The sequence below is a fragment of the Pimephales promelas genome, chromosome 17 (genome assembly GCF_988280905.1).
Source record: "Pimephales promelas chromosome 17, fPimPro1.hap1.1, whole genome shotgun sequence".
NCBI lineage: Eukaryota > Metazoa > Chordata > Actinopteri > Cypriniformes > Leuciscidae > Pimephales > Pimephales promelas.
In genome coordinates, this window is record NC_142785.1 from 1988264 (window position 1) to 2006065 (window position 17802).

The 17802-nt window shown below is 37.2% G+C and overlaps 1 protein-coding gene across 3 annotated transcripts in view; it reads left to right on the plus strand.

Annotated features, from left to right (window-relative positions):
- Window positions 1–17802, plus strand: part of slc39a11 (solute carrier family 39, member 11) — a 190504-nt gene that overhangs the window by 47730 nt on the left and 124972 nt on the right. For all 3 annotated transcript variants that reach the window (XM_089121761.1, XM_089121762.1, XM_089121763.1), the window contains exon 4: window positions 10076–10234. In XM_089121761.1, coding sequence (XP_088977887.1) covers window positions 10076–10234 — 159 coding nt within the window. The remainder of the gene's footprint in view (window positions 1–10075; window positions 10235–17802) is intronic.

Below are 17802 nucleotides of genomic sequence, written 5' to 3' on the forward strand. Positions count from 1 at the left end.
CTAGGACGGAATATTTCTGCTGGCAAAACAGAGGTCCAAGATTAAAAAATATCTGAAAATAACAGACACACACACAAGTGGTTCAACTGTATGTGTGTGTGTGGGTGATGATAGGCTGCAGCAAACAGCACATTTTATTGATGGTGCATTAAGATGAGGAAAGAATCTCAACCTGAGGCAGGATAATTAATGAGTGTTCCTCAATTTTACAACACAGAAATGGGGTTTTCAAGAGGATTACATTTGACAGATAATAGGCTTGAGCTGTAGCGTCGTAATTGGACCGCAGTACAACAATCGACTAAAAGTGCTTTTAGTAGTGGCTTTGAGTTTAATACAAATACACAAATACAGATGTGCACAAAGGAAAGAAGTCTTAAACTACAGATAAGGATAACGTGTAAATTTTGTTTTGTTTTTACATTTTTTTGACCTTGAAAAAGGCTGTGTTATATTAGTGTTATTTAATGCCATTATAGTTTGTATAAATATTTTTAATTGCCATTTATATATTTTCAGTTTCAGTAATTTCTCCCCAAAACTTTTCCGTTTATGTTTTTTTTTAAAAACATTTTTACTTTTTATTTCAGTTTCAGTCTATTGATTTCCAGGTAATAATTGTAGTGCTTCATCTTAAAGTAAATGAAAATTTAAAAAGTTGCTTTGGCGTCTTAATGTATGGAAGCGTATTGCATTCACTTGAGGAAACAAAATCTACACTGTTTTTATGAATGAATGAGTTATATCAGAATTGTGAGATATATTTTTCTTAAATGAAATTTTTTTTTTATGAATTAATGACTATGAATTATTTATCTGAGAATTACGATATATTTTGCTTCAAAAAAAGAAATACTCTGTTTTTATGAATTAATGAGTTACTCCTAATTTTTGAGATAATCATGTCATTAATTCAAAAAAACTGAGCAAAAACTTTTTTCCATGAAATTCTCGCAATTCTAAAATAATTAACTCGTTACTTCAGAATAACAGAGCAAAAATTTTCCATGAAAAATTCTCGCAATTCTGAGATAATTAACTTGTTAATTCAGAATAACAGAGCAAAAACTTTTTTCCAAGAAATATTCTTGCAATTCTAAAATAATTAACTCGTTAATTCAGAAAAACCGAGCAAAAACTTTTTTCCATGAAAAATTCTCGCGATTCTGAGATAATTAACTCGTTAATTCAGAAAAACCGAGCAAAAACTTTTTTCCATGAAAAATTCTCGCAATTCTGAGATAATTAACTCGTTAATTCAGAAAAACCGAGCAAAAAAGTTTTTTCATGAAAAATTCTCGCAATTCTGAGATAATTAACTCGTTAATTCAGAAAAACCGAGCAAAAAAGTTTTTCCATGAAAAATTCTTGCAATTCTAAAATAATTAACTCGTTAATTCAGAAAAACCGAGCAAAAACTTTTTTTCCATGAAAAATTCTCACAATTCTAAAATAATTAACTTGTTAATTCAGAAAAACCGAGCAAAAACTTTTTCATGAAAAATTCTCGTAATTCTGAGATAATTAACTCGTTAATTCAGAAAAACCGTGCAAAAACGTTTTTCCATGAAATTCTCGCAATTCTAAAATAATTAACTCGTTACTTTAGAATAACAGAGCAAAAACTTTTTTCCATGAAAAATTCTCGCGATTCTGAGATAATTAACTCGTTAATTCAGAAAAACCGAGCAAAAACTTTTTTCCATGAAAAATTCTCGCAATTCTGAGATAATTAACTCGTTAATTCAGAAAAACCGAGCAAAAAAGTTTTTTCATGAAAAATTCTCGCAATTCTGAGATAATTAACTCGTTAATTCAGAAAAACCGAGCAAAAAAGTTTTTCCATGAAAAATTCTCACAATTCTAAAACAATTAACTCGTTACTTCAGAATAACAGAGCAAAAACTTTTTTCCATGAAAAATTCTCGTAATTCTGAGATAATTAACTCAGTATTAATTAATTAACTAATTAATTTTTTTCTTCAAGTGAATGCAATACGCTTCAAACAAAAACAGAAAAAAAACAGAAGAAAACAAAAACAGTTCATCCACTCCTTTTTTAATGTTAAGGAAGGGAATGCAAAGGCTGTTTTTTCCATAACTTGGCATTTCCAAATATCTTGTAATCTTCAGAGTCGCTATCGTTTTGTAACTGGAGTAATCTTATTTCTCATATTTAAATCTAGGCATTATGTGCAAATCAGTGGGCGGGGATGTAGAAGGCAGTAGTTGGTCGCACTATGACATCATACTGAGGAAAAAAATCCGAAACGAGCTGTTTTGGCAGCTTGGTTTCAACAAAAGCTATTTTTGGAGTAACAAAACTTGCAGTATGTCAAAAGATCAAGAAAATCAATTTGTCAATTCACAAGCCCAAACTGAAAGCACAAGGTTCACCGTGCATCATTGCTCGTGTCCTCAGATCGCCTGTTGGTCTTCTAGCGTTGTTTCGTCAGGCGGTCAATAGGCCTCCGAGCCCCCGTGCAATCACAGCGCCCGTAATGAGCCATTAACTGAGCAGGTATGTTCGGGTTGAGGTGCACAAGAAAATGAAATAATTACAAATAATTAAAATAAATAAACAGCACACCATTTAGAGGTGTCAGAGTTTAATTGACCTGAAATGCGCAGCTCAGAGTTCATTATAGTGAGGGAGATTATAGAAGAAGTCCTCGATTAACCTGCGCGTCTCACCCCTGATGTTAATAACTGCTTTGCCCTCAAAGGGAACAAAACAGATGTCAAATGGAGCAGGAAATTGAGGTTTTCCACAATACAACAATAATAATAATAACAACAATAATTGTAAAGTGCTGCTTTGCCTGCTGAGTAAATAAGCCTACAGGTGTCATTTCCAGAGACCGACAGCTTTCCATCAGCTTATGAATGCTTTACCGTTTTAATTAGCTTTTCATTTTTTCTTTGTCTTTTCCTAACAGAATAGACTATTATTAATATTAATATTAGTCTTAACCTCTTAACTGTCACCCCCCCTTTTTTGAATAGACATGAAAATGCACATTTTGAACTTAAATGGTTGTAATTCAAGAATGCTTTGGAATATAGACATATGATTGGTCTTGTTTTAAAGAAGACATTTGGCAGATTTTTGTAGAAGTGAAATAAATTAAGAAAGTGAAACAGAAAAAAAGTTATAGAAGTTTGAGTTTATGGAAATGTACAATGTAAAAATATTAATTATTCATATTTTACATAAAATATATATTTTCAAAACCTGGGCTACTCTAAAACGGCAGAAAGATCAAAGCCAAAAATCTGAACAAGTTGTGTTTCAAATTTTAGGTTGATATCTCAAAAAATGAGCTTTCGCTTTCAGTAAGATTTTGTTTGAGCGCAGTACCAAACTTTTTCACTAGGGCACAATCAGACTCACTGCCCATATAAGGGCGCCTTCATTTCCATTCGTGTTTTGAGTGATATGAACCATTATTTTCACAATTTTCATACAATTTCTGAAGTAGAAATCCTATTCAGAAGTAGTATGGGAAGTTTGGCAGATTTTGAAATTAATTGAACCTCTAAGAAACACATACAAAGAACACGCATGTAAGTCATAGCTAGCTGCCACGTCACAAATGGTGAATTCATTATTTTTTTTCTTGATATTTCAAACTTTTGAAACCTTTTTTTCCAAAATAATTGAATGGATTCTATCTTTTGAACTTTTGGCATGAAAACAAACTGAGGTATCTACCATTTTTTCATGATTTTTCATGTTTACTGCTATTTTAAAATAAAGGTCTGAACACGCCTTATGAGTATGAAAATATTCTTGTTTTATATTGATAAATTATGGCTTCTCTGTAATATATTTTGAAAATCAGTCACCAAATATGGAAACTAGAGATTGTAAGCTTTCAAATGATATATAGTTTGTCAATATTATTTAAGGTATTTACTAAGATATTATTGTTTTAAAAATATAGTCGCAAACGTCCCACCTGTGGGACGGTGACAGTTAAGTGTAGTATTCTAGTGCTGCACGATTAATCCAAATAAATCGTGTCCTTAATGTTCTTAAAAATACCATTATTTTTTTTATTAACAGGGTAATATTACAAAAGTAATGTTTTTTATGTTGTTAAATTTGTTAATTATTATTATTATTAATGAACTTTACAACATTGACACTGTTGTTGAACTATATCGAATAAACATTTAACTAAATTGAGGTGAATAATGACACTTCTCATATCTGAATTAAATCCGTTTCATAACTTTTTATGAATTTTAATCTACAACAATACAACTTTTACTGTTTATTACTGAGAAGCTTCTTTTTGTATAGTCTGTATTGTATAAAGCACTATATAAATAAATGTTACTTGACTTACTTCATAGTCATATTTATATATAATCAAATAAATGTTGCCCAAATTGTACAAGTACAGCAAACCTGTACAAATACAATATGCAGTAAGACGTTGATAATTATTTGGTACTTTAAGTGTGTAATATGTAATTTAAACATTTGAACACAATCCTGTTGTGTTTCTGCAGTTATTAATGTTTTGTGTTTCAGAACTGTGATGATAGTTTAATGAACCATTAATGATATTCCAAATGATTTTTATTGTTTATTTAAAAAAAAAAATGTAATTGTAGTACAGAGCTTCCCAGATGCGTTTGTTTTGAACAAGAAGTTGCATTACAATGAGAATTACCTGTCATTTTTCTTAACCCTTCAGGATTTTTTTAAAATGCAATGTATTTGTAATGCCGCACTTCTCCTTTTTTTATCTGGTGGAAAGGATTCTTAATTATTCATCATGTTTTAAAGTGGACCTAATATGCTTTTTTCAATGTTCATCTTTCTTTAGTGTGTAATAAAGCCCGACCGATAAAGGATTTTGAAGGCAGATACCGATACAAATATTTGTTGCTTTTAAAATCCGATATTCCAATATATCGGCCTTTTAAAAAAAAAAAAAAATTTCCCAGAAACACGCAACAAAACATTAACAGATTTCCCTAACATTGTAGTTATTTATGCGTTTTAACTAAAATAATATGATAATGCATTTTAAAAAGAAACGTATTTCTTTTATTGTCACAATAGAACATCAAAATATATTAAAGTTCTGATAAATAAAATAATAATTAGTCCCTACATTGCCTAAAAGCTTCCTGCAACCTGGATCAGCAGGATGTGTGGCGCGTTATACACGAGTGTTGCCAACAGGGACGGTGAAGAGTGCCCTCTGGTGGACAAACTATACAACTCCAACACTCATGACATGATTGAAGCGTGTTTCGTCCGTTTTTATTTTATTTTTAAAATATTAAATTATCGGCCATTATAACTGCCGATACCAATAGTTTGTAAAATGCCTAATATTGGCCGATAATATCGGCCCGCCGATAAATCGGTCTGGCTCTCGTGTGTAATTGTGTAATATTGCTGTTTGAGAGTGAAAAAGCTCTGCAAAGTTTCAAAGTCACACAGTTCTTCTCTATATCAGTGTCAGTGTTTCTGAACTCCTGAAATGCATCCATTGTAGTCTAGAGTTTCTTGAACGAACATGTCACAATATTCCTCATTTAAATAATTAATGCGCAGAATAAAGGGGCGGGGCCTGGTTGAGTTAGTTAGTAGTGTGTTAAACTGGCAGTTATGGAAAGGGGCGGGGCATTCCCAAACACACTCAAAGCTCTCGACCAATTAGAACACACTAATCCACCCGACTAATCAGAGCGCAGTGTGTGGGGAAAAGTGTTGATGTGTGTTTGCTTTGTTACAGTGTTTCCTTGTGATTCTGTCTGTGAGTTTGTGTGAGTGAGACGTTTTGGGTGTGTGTGAACACAGTGCTGGTGTCCTGATATCATCACCAGGGTGCCTACAGGATGAGTCTTTGATCATATTTTGGCCAAAAGTGTTGGACAGCATAGAAAGAAAAAAGTGATTCTTGCTCTTTTTCTGCCTGAGGGTTTTGTACCACACTTTCCAATCATGAATAATTAAAAAGTTTAATGCGAGTTTGGAAGATTTGCGTTCTCGAATGTGTTTTAAGCTGATTTTATTGTCAGAGCACAAAATAAAAGCATACAATTAGAAAACATCATAATTCAACTGTCTTTGTGTCTCAGTAACATATGCATTCTGTGAGCTTTTTTTATTTCAAGTCACCTTTATTTACAAAACTGATTTTTTTAAAGGGATACTCCACTTTTTTTGGAAATAGGCTCATTTTACAACTCCCCCAGAGTTAAACTGTTGAGTTTTACCGTTATTGAATCCATTCAGCCGATCTCCGGTTCTGGCGGTACCACGTTTAGCATAGCTTAGCATACATCATTGAAGTGGACAAGACCATTAGCATTTCTAAAAAAAAAAAAAAAAAAAAATGACCAAATTGTTTCGATATATTTCCTATTTAAAACTTGACTCTTCTGTAGTTACATCGTGCACTAAGACCGACGTAAAATGTTAAGTTGCGATATGACTAGGAACTATACTCTCATTCCTGCGTAATAATCAAGACACTGTATGAGTGCAGCAGGCGTAATGATATGACGCAGCACCTGAAAATAGACTAATACCGAACTGGGGACTATTTTCAGTCGCTGCGTCACATCATTACGCCTGCTGCAGGAAAAAATATCGCAACTTTTTGGTCATTTTTTTTTTGAGAAATGTCAAAAAAGTCTTGTCCACTTCAATGACATATGCTAAGCTATGCTAAAAGTGGTACCGCCAGAACCAAAGATTGGCTGAATGGATTCAAAAACGATAAAACTCAACAGTTTAAAGCAGCACTATGCAGTTTTTTACCTTAACTGAATAGCTTCGGAGTTATGGCAATGGTATGACTATTTTGACTATTATATGACTATTTTCGGGTTGAATTTTGTGCGTCTCGCCAACCCCCGTTGCCTGTGAGCGGCAAAAACACACTTGCAACTTTGAGCCGACGGGCCTCTGGCCGCAGCATCAGGAAGTGTCGCGTGATATCAGGTCTCGCGATTTGACGAATTGCTTTACGGCAGGAAAGATCTGCTAAAATGAGCATCAAACTGAAATAACCCGGCGCCGTATACATGTGGTGTTCGAGGCGCGTACAATACAGACTGCCGACAGTTCGACAGGGCGCAGCTCTTAAAGGGGCCACACCTAATTTCCACTCGTTACAGCTTCCATCCTACTGAACAGGTACCGGTATACAGGGGAGGGGGTCAGGCCGTGAGTGCAAAGACATCTCTGCGTAAGTGCTATTTACGACAGTACAAGTACTCCACATCGACTCTAGGGGTCACAGTTTGACAAAAACGGAAATCCTGCATAGTGTGGCTTTAACGAGTTGTAAAATGAGGCTTTTTCCAAAAAAAACTGTATCCCTTTAAAGCAGCTTTACAGAGATAACAGGAAAATAATGCAACAAAGATGTACACTCTTAGAAGAAATGGTTCCATCCCCCGCTTCATATATGGAACTCCAAAATGGTTCTATATAGAACCATTTTTTTTGGTAAACGGTTCTATTGGCCAAGTACGGAACCCCAAGGTTCTATATAGAACCCAGAGGAACCATTTTTTTAAGAGTGTATAGAACCTTTTAGGGGTTCCAAATACGTAGCGCTGATAGAACCTTTTAAGGTTCTATATAGAACCTTTTCTTCTAAGAGTGTACAGCAGAACTAGAAGAAAATAGCCCAAAAAATACCAAGATGGTTCATTTTTGTTGTAAAAAAAAAAAAATTAATTTAGTTAATTTATCGCTCTGTAGAAAAGTGATGTCATCGTCCATCTCAGGTCTCATTTAATGGTGTCAGTGCAGTCAGATCAATAATATTGCCCCAACTAAACAGTATTCGAGTAGTAAACATACATAACTTCAGAAATGTTTGCTTTTGCATACTTCTTCAAATACTGTTGTAATAAGCAGTGTGCTATATTCCAGTTCACTGGCACATTTACAAATCAGACATGACCATCTGAAGTGATTCATCCAAAAAAATCCAAATTGAAATTGAATTGCAGAAAGTTCAAAGGGAATGAGAAATAGATCTCGCACATTAATTTCTTCAGTATTCTGTTGCAGATGATAATGCCTTTTCCTCTCATCTAATATTCAGTCGGTCTCTTTGAAGAAGAGTTTCACTTCCCCGTCAGACACAAGCTTCATAATGCTGCATTTTCTCCTCTCTGATCACTGATCTGCTCTTCTCCATTACCAACAAAGGCTTGTTTTAGCTCATAATTAGCGTGACAGTATTAAGTGAAGTACACATTTGTGAAGTATCTGGAAAATCCAATTTAACTCTGTAAAGCCTGATGGGTCTTTTATTTTAAATGGAACGGTTTATTGTAACTTCAGATAAAAAAAGTTTGCATGCATGTTTTATGTTTTATATCATATTCAATGCATCAGCCACTTATCGTATGAAATAGTGAGAATGTGGAGAAACAAAAGAGGAAAATTTTGCACTTTTCTGCAGATGCTGATATGACATTTGTATGGACAAAAAGAAATTCTGATGCTTGTAATGTAAATCAATGAGAACTTTATAACAGATACTTGCATAAAATGCATATAAATATCAATAATGTATTAGTAAGATGATATTTAATGCTTAGTTTATGATCAAAGCTCATACTTATAATGCAATACAGTGATGAATAAGAGATGAACAAATAAGCCTGATGATCATATTTGAGACTCACATAATAATAATCAAGGATAATCAAGTAAACCGAGTTGCTTCAGTCAAGTGTTAATCTTGAAATATTATAAAAGTTACTGTTATGTTTAGCTTTTTTTGAACACCCAAAGGCCTTTTACATACTAAAAAGTCTAAACTATCATTCAGACGACAGAAGGACTGCAGTAGATTGTGTGCGACAGGTTTATCAGCATCATGTTAAAGGCCCTAGAAACTTGCGAATCAAATGTGATACAGTCGGCTTTATATAGGGTTAAACTAGCTGTGTTTTGCACATTACAGTGAACAAAAATAAAGGGGTGGTTGATTATGATTTCACTTTTTTAATTTTAGTTAGTGTGCAATGTTGCTGTTTGAGCATAAACAACATCTGCAAAGTTACAACGCTCAAAGTTCAAAGCACAGGAAGATATTTGCTTTTAAAGAAATCGTTTTTTAAGGACTACAACAAACGGCTGGTAGAACTACATGACATTTCTCAGGGGTTTGTGACATCACCAACCCTAGAATTAACATAAACCCCTCCCCCGGGAAGGCAATTTATAGATTATCATGACAGACATGACATTGTCAGTGCATGTGTGTGAGGTAAAAGGCCACAAACTGTTGTAGCTCCGCCCCCTGTGCCGGGAGCAGCACCTCATTAGCATTTAAAGGGACAGACACAAAAACGGCACGTTTTTGCTCACACTCAAAAAGTGACATTTTTAACGTGCTTTAAGAATATCTGTGGGGTATTTTTAGCTAATACACACTCTGGGGACATCAGAGACTTTACATCTTGTGAAAAGGGCATTATAGCACCCCATTAATTGGGATTGATGGTACCCGGACAAACCTTTTAAAGGGATACTTCACCCAAAAATGAAAACTCTATCTGTAATTACTCTCCCTCATGTTGTTCAACCTCGTAAGACGCTACGTCAGAACAGGAATAGTGAGCCTACGTGTGACGTACAACACAGAAGCGCTACGCTGTTACACTACGTTAACTCACTCGAAGCCCACAGAGAAGAAAATGAATAGCTGAATAGTTGTTTGTTTAGTTTTTTCTCGTCGCTTGATAAACTCAAGGTTGAGCCGCTGTCGCCACTCGGACTATTTTAACGATGTCTTTAATAACTTTCTGGGCCGGCAAGTTTCATTTACAATAGAAGCCTATGGAGGAGTGATCCAGCTCTCAGATTTAATCACAAACATCTTAATTTGTGTTCAGAAGATCTTACGGGATTGAACAACATGAGGGAGAGTCATTACTGACAGAGTTTACGTTTTTGGGTGAAAATCACACTAAATAAAGGTTCATTGCGCTTTTATTTTCAAGAGTGCAATTGTTGTGTTTTGGTGTGTAAGAGTGAAATGTTTTGTGTTTAACCGTGTCTCTCGGTCCTCAGGTCATGCTGGCGGCCTCCTATTGGTCCCTGCTGGCTCCTGCTATCGAGATGGCCGAGGAATCTGGGAAATATGGGGACTTTGCGTTCCTCCCCGTTGCTGTGGGTTTTACACTCGGAGCTCTGTTTGTGTACATTGCAGACCTGATGATGCCTGTTCTGGTGAGTTTTATTTGCAGACCACATCTCTGGTGTAATCCGTTCCAATATACGGGAGAAACAATAATATTACTAGATTAGGTCAACTCACCCTCGTTTATACAGCGCTTTTAACAATATAGACCGTTTCAAAGCGGCTTTACAGTGATAATTGGAGATTACAGTAACAGATTGTTTTGACTTTACAGCAGCTCTAGAATAAAGTTACACTCTAAAAAATGCTGGGTTGTTTTAACCCAATTTTGGGTCAAGTATGGACTAGGGCTGTCACTTTTGTCAAAAAATCTTGATCGATTTTTGAGACATAAGTGTTCATTGAATCGATTGTAAAATCGATTTTCCATGTTTAAACACGTTTCCATTTTAGCCAAATATAGGCAAATCCACGGACACCGCATAAGGGCGAACGTAGGCCTATAGAGGGCGCTTAAGGCGTGCACTTGAATATTTTTGATGTTTTATTGACATGAAGCTCCGTGCACAATGACTAACAGGAGTGTAACATTCTCGAAAAAAAAATAAAAATAAGCAGAGTGGACTGCCATAACATCAATGAAAAACATTAGGATTCAACATGGCTCTGTTTACGATTAGAGTTGTTTTTTCGATTAGCCTTATACTTAAATATCACATTTTTTTTTGCCAACATAGGCGATTGTAGCCTGAATCTGTATCTGTATGCTGTTTAATTTGCTGTTATATGTGTGTGTTGCTGTGTGACGAGCCTTCGCTGCGGGCATGACGTGACGAGCTGGACGCGCTCTGAGAGAAGGCCGTTAAAATCGATTCCCTATTTTCGTTTTCGATACTTGTGTTGGTTGGTCCGATCGATCGTGCAATCGATTTTCGAACGTAAAGTGACAGCCCTAATATGGACAAACCCAGCCATTGGGTTACATTTTTAAATTAAATTTTTAACCCAATGTTGGATTTTGACCATATTTGACCCAAAATTGGGTTAAACCAACCCAGCATTTTTTAGAGTGTATATAGTCCAGATAAAGTTTTAATTGATTCACTTCCGTTGCAAAGATCATTAGTTATTAACTTACACGACACTGTTTTAACTGCAAACCCTGTGCATATCTGCTATAGTTAGGTTTAGTAGTGGTGTCGGGTGCGTGTGTATTATAGGCTACATTGAGTTGGATTAGTGGTGTGGGGTGCGTGTGTATCACACGCAATAAAGTGCGTATCAAATGCATGCGAAAAAGTGCTTTTCATATGTACGTAAAAACTCATTTTCGCATTTAAATTGCACGCTAAACACAACGCGTGCTATAGAGATGCATATAATATAATATTAGACATTTCATGACGGTTATTTTAGAGACTCTTTTGAATGTCTTTCAGAACTTTTCAGGCTGTGGCGCGGGTCAGATATTATTGCTGGTTTTGGCCCGCCTGTTGCCGACCCCTGTCCTGTAGCCAGTAGAGCCCTGGGTTCGGTGATAAACAATTAAGTTAAAAATCCGTAAAGATCTTGGTTATGGTACATTCTGTCAGTTGTGTGCTGCCTGTGTGTCCTGTGTGTTAAACTACGCTGCTGGGGTGTGGGGGGCCGCCTTGAACGCTGTAGAAAATCGTGCAATCCGCTGCTTCATCTGGGTTCATTAGTTGGTCCCAGTGCTGGGTGATATGGGCTGGGTTCCTGGATCAGGCCAAAGGAAATGTGAAATGGTTAGACTGTGGAATTGACTGGTTAATCTCCCTGAAAATAGAGTAACAAAAAAAGTTTTTCTGTGGATTAAGAAAAAGTCCACCTGGGCTGTTTTTGCTGATGTACAACTCCATTACGTATTCTGTAATAATTTGCCCTGTAGCGTTTATAACATCAGGTCCAATTTGATTTCGAATTTTAAACATAAATGGCTGATTGGGATTATGGCTAAGCCAAAGCTAAGGGATTAAAGATGCATATTAAACAGAGTTGTATGTAAAGGCAAATTTGACAAGGAACCAACGATCCCTGGCCTTAGAAACTGGTAGGTTCACTCAAACTCCTGAAGAGGACTGGCTCTGTAGATTGTATGAATCAGGAGAGGTTGAAAATGAAACTCATTTTGTGTTATATTGCCAATGGTACGGTGATTTTAGGAATGCATTATTTGGTGAATTGTTTGTTAAAAAGCCATTAGTGATGACATTGTTTAATTTTAATGTGTTTAAATTGGCTGCTTTTGTTTGCAAAGCTTGGATGAGACGGCAGACTTGTTTATTCAGATAGGTTCATGTATGTTATGCCTACTGCCTGACAACTGGTATTTTGTTTGTTGTATTGGTGTCTTACAAGCCCATTAGGGCTGGGCATTATTAATGCCCAGCACAGTATTAATTCATTAGCTCATTCATTCATATGCTACTGTAAGTAAGTGGGAAGCAAACCTAGCAAACCCGTCCAGCCGAGAGTACAGTAAACAGGGATGGATGTGAATTTTAGACCACACAGACGGCCGATACTGAATTAGTTGTTCTTCTTGGGAATGACAGATGCAAGTCCTGCACAGCGGCCAGAGGGACTAAGCCGCTCCTTTCCAGAACAGCAGCCAAGTCACGGTATCATGATGTCGGTGGCTTTCCTCCCTTCATCTTTGCTTTTTCCTCTTCTTGTTCATTTCCTTTTCTCCTTCCTCTTCAATCCATCCATCCTTCCTCTTTACTTTTTCCTCTTCCTGGTCATTTCCTTTATTCCATCTTTGAGATTTCCTTCTTTCCTTTTTCGTCTTTCTTTTTTCCGCTTCCTGTTCCATCCATCCGTCCATCCATCCTTTTCACTTTTTCCTCTTCCTGTTCATTTTATTTCCTCCATCTTTGAGATTTCCTTCCTTCCTTCGTCATCTCCTCTTTTTTCCTCTTCCTGTTCATTTAATTTCCTCCATCTTTGAGATTTCCTTCCTTCATTCCTTCCTTCCTTCATCATCTCCTCTTTTTTCCTCTTCCTGTTCCATCCATCCATCCATCCATCCATCCATCCATCCATCCATCCATACACCCTTTTCACCTTTTCCTCTTCCTGTTCATTTCCTTTACTCCATCTTTGAGATTTCCTTCCTTCCTTCCTTCGTCATCTCCTCTTTTTTCCTCTTCCTGTTCCATCCATCCATCCTTTTCATTTTTCATCTTCCTGTTCCATGCATCTATCCTTTTCACTTTTGTCTTTCTTTTTTCCTCTTCCTGTTCCATCCACCCATCCATCCTTTTCACTTTTTCCTCTTCCTGTTCATTTCATGTCCTCCATCTTTGATATTCCTTCCTTCATCATCTCCTCTTTTTTCCTCTTCCTGTTCCATCCATCCATCCATCCATCCATCCACCCTTTTCACCTTTTCCTCTTCCTGTTCATTTCCTTTACTCCATCTTTGAGATTTCCTTCCTTCCTTCCTTCCTTCATCATCTCCCCTTTTTTCCTCTTCCTGTTCCATCCATCCATCCATCCATCCATCCACCCTTTTCACCTTTTCCTCTTCCTGTTCATTTCCTTTACTCCATCTTTGAGATTTCCTTCCTTCCTTCCTTCCTTCCTTCCTTCCTTCCTTCCTTCCTTCGTCAAATCCTCTTTTTTCCTCTTCCTGTTCCATCCATCCATCCTTTTCATTTTTCATCTTCCTGTTCCATGCATCTATCCTTTTCACTTTTGTCTTTCTTTTTTCCTCTTCCTGTTCCATCCATCCATCCATCCATCCATCCTTTTCACTTTTTCCTCTTCCTGTTCATTTCATTTCCTCCATCTTTGATATTTCCTTCCTTCATTCCTTCCTTCCTTCATAATCTCCTCTTTTTTCCTCTTCCTGTTCCATCCATCCATCCATCCATCCATCCATCCACCCTTTTCACCTTTTCCTCTTCCTGTTCATTTCCTTTACTCCATCTTTGAGATTTCCTTCCTTCCTTCCTTCCTTCCTTCCTTCGTCATCTCCTCTTTTTTCCTCTTCCTGTTCCATCCATCCATCCATCCATTTCACTTTTTCCGCTGCCTGTTCATTTCCTTTACTCCATCTTTGAGATTTCCTCCCTTCCTTCGTCATCTCCTCTTTTTTCCTCTTCCTCATCCATCCATCCATCCATCCCACTTTTCCCTCTTCCTGTTCATGTCCTTTACTCCATCTCTGAGACTTCCTTCCTTCCTTCCTTCGCCATCTCCTCTTTTTTTGTCCTCTTCCTATTGCATCCGTCCATCCGAACAGTGGCCAGGCCACTTTGTGATGCTGGTGGAGGAAAACGTTTTCTGACTCGCTTCTCCAAATACCCAAACATGGCTCAATAACACTCAGATAATACTCAGATTTAGTGACTGTGCAGGCCTTGGGAGATCAACTTCACTTCCACATTCATCAAACCATTCTGTCAGAAGTCTTGCTGTGTGTATTAGTGCATTATCATCCTGACACACGGCACCCCCTCATCTTTCAACCATTAGGTGTACAGGGTCTTTCACCTAAACCTGGGTCTTTCCTTTACACAAAGACATTGAACAGTAAGTCATATGGATCATTTTTATGATACTTTTGTGGAGCTTTTGCATCTTTTGGTTAAATCCTTTTCGTTTCAGGGCGAACTGTTGCTTTAAGCTGTGCTCTTAGCACATGGACAATGCTGGTAGAATATAGTGACATTGCAATCAGTTTGAAATACATGCGCAGGGTCTCCGGTCGAACCCCCTCCTCGTGTTTGGACAGCTGGTCTAGTCACTTTTACTGGCACTGTTGGCAAACACTTCGACCGAAAGAGCGTGAGATGATGCCAACCCAGCAACCCCCAGTGAAGTAATTACCATGGCTCCGGTCCAAAGACGCGTATCACACGCCGTTTATCCTCCCTCGACACACAACGCCATTTCCCACGTTTTCTATTGTTGCCCTGCTCCTCGTCCTCAGGTTGTGTGATTGAACACCTGCCTAAAGGCCAAGCTGTCGCAGGATTGAGTGTCTGGAAAACTCAAACTTGTTACACATGGACAAATCTTACTACTTTGTTGCTCTGATTAGTTGCACATTTACAATGGACAATGTTGGCAGTTTGCACTTGAGATATTTTATGGGTAAGATGGTGTAATGGTTTTGTTCTGAGAGCGGGACTAGCTGTAATCTCTGGTGGAACAATGTGAACATCAAACCAGTGTCAGAAACTCTTGGGTCTCTTGAGTAGTTGTTTACTGAGGTTAAGAGAAAGTAGAAACCCATCTGTGTGTTGCTGTCTTGTGTCTGGATGGGCTGTTGTGTTCAGGGATTCAGTAAAGTGAGGAATGCCGGTAACCTGGATGTGATCTAGTCCAAGTTCTGAGATCATGACTTCCTTTCAATCAAACCTTTTTAATGCCACACAGTGTTGATTTGATTTTCTATTCTGTCTCGTCCATACTTCCTTCCTTCCTTCCTTCCTTCCTTCCTTCCTCCATACTACAGTTTCTAATTTTTAATTCCCTTCCTTCGTCTTCTTGTTCCCATCCATCCATCCTTACTCTTCGCTTTTCCTCTTCCTGTTTCCATCCATCCATCCATGTTCTCTTCTTCATATTATTACTCTTCCCTTTTCCCTTCTTCGTGTTAACATCCTCCCGCTTTTTTCCTCTTCCGGTTAATTTCCTTCATCTTTGAGACTTCCTTCCTTCCTTCCTTCCTTCTTTTCTCCATATTACAGTTTTTAATTTTTAATTCCCTTCCTTCGTCTTCTTGTTCCCATCCATCCATCCTTACTCTTCGCTTTTCCTCTTCCTGTTTCCATCCATCCATCTATCCATGTTCTCTTCTTCTTCCATCCATTGCCATCATATTATTGTTCCCTTTTCTCTTCTTCTTCCTGTTAGCCCCCTTCCTCTTTTTTTCCTCTTTCTGTTTATTTCCTTCATTTCCTTCAATTCCTTCACTTTGGGACTTCCTTCCTTCCTCCATAGTACATTTTCTCATTTTCATTCCCTTCCTTCGTCATCTTGTTCCCATCCATCCATTCTTACTCTTCACTTTTTCCTCTTCCTGTTTCCATCCATCCATCCATGTTCTCTTCTTCATATTATTACTGTTCCCTTTTCTCTTCTTCGTGTAAACATCCTCCCGCTTTTTTCCTCTTCCTGTTAATTTCCTTCATCTTTGAGACTTCCTTCCTTCCTTCCTTCTTTTCTCCACATTACATTTTTTTTTTCATTTTTATTCCCTTCATTTGTCTTCTTGTTTCCATCCATCCATCCATCCTTACTCTTCAGTTTTTCCTCTTCCTGTTTCCATCCTTATTCGTTTTTTCCTATTCTTGTTTCCATCCATCCGTCCATCCATGTTCTCTTATTCTTCCATCCATCAGCATCATATTATTGTTCCCTTTTCTCTTCTTCTTCCTGTTAACCCCCTCCCTCTTCTTTTTCCTCTTCCTGTTAATTTTCTTCATCTCTGAGACTTCCTTCCTTTCCTCCTTCCTTGAATGAATGAATGAAACCTTTATTGCCCCAAAGGGGAATTTGTTTTACACTCATGGGAACCATAATAAACATAACCACAAAAAACATAAAATAAACATAAATAAAGAAGAATAAAGACAAAAGTGACATGGAATATATCAATTTGACAACTTAAGAAATCAGTAAAAAATATATATATTCAGTAATACCCTTCAAAAAAAAAAAAAAAAAAACCTCTAAAATATTCCGCAGCTTAAAAGAATCAATACTCAATCCTTCCTTCCTTCCTTCCTTCCTTCCTTCCTTCCTTCCTTCCTTCCTTCCTTAATTCCTTCCTTCCTTCCTTCCTTCCTTCCTTCCTTCCTTCCTTCCTTCCTTCCTTCCTTCCTTCCTTCCTTCCTTCCTTCCTTCCTTCCTTCCTTCCTTCCTTCCTTCCTTCCTTCCTTCCTTCCTTCCTTCCTTCCTATTACATTTTCTCATTTTCCCATTTTTCTTTCCTTCGTCGTCTTGGTTCCATCCGTCCATCCATCTTTACTCTTCAGTTTTTCCTCTTTCTGTTTCCATCCATCCATGTTCACTTCTTCATATTATTAATTTTCCCTTTTCTCTTCTTCATGTTAACATCCTCCCTCTTTTTTCCTCTTCCTGTTTCCATCCATCAATCCATTCTTACTCTTCGGTTTTTCCTCTTCCTGTTTCCATCCATCCATCCACCCATCCATCCATCCACCCATCCATCCATCCATCCATACAAACATAGTCTTCGGTTTTTCCTCTTCCTGTTTCCATCCATCAATCCATCCTAATATTGTTCCCTCTTCTTTTTCCTCTTCCTGTTAAGTTCCTTCATCTTTGAGACTTCCTTCCTTCCTTCCTTCCTTCGTCTTTGTCATCATCTTCTTTTTCTGTTTTCCCTTCCTTTTCTTCTTCCTCTCATCATCATCATCTTCTGTTTTCCTTTCCTCTTCTTTTTCCTCTCCATCATCATCATCATCATCATCTTCTGTTTTCCCTTCCTCTTCCTCTCCATCATAATCTTCTTCTGTTTCCCTTCCTCATCCTCTCCATCATCACATCTTCTTCTTCTCCATTTTTAATGTCATTATTCACTTTCCCCCTTTCCTTTCTTCTTTCTTCATTGTTTTCTTCCTGTTTTTCTTCCATGTTGATTTGATCCCAACTACAG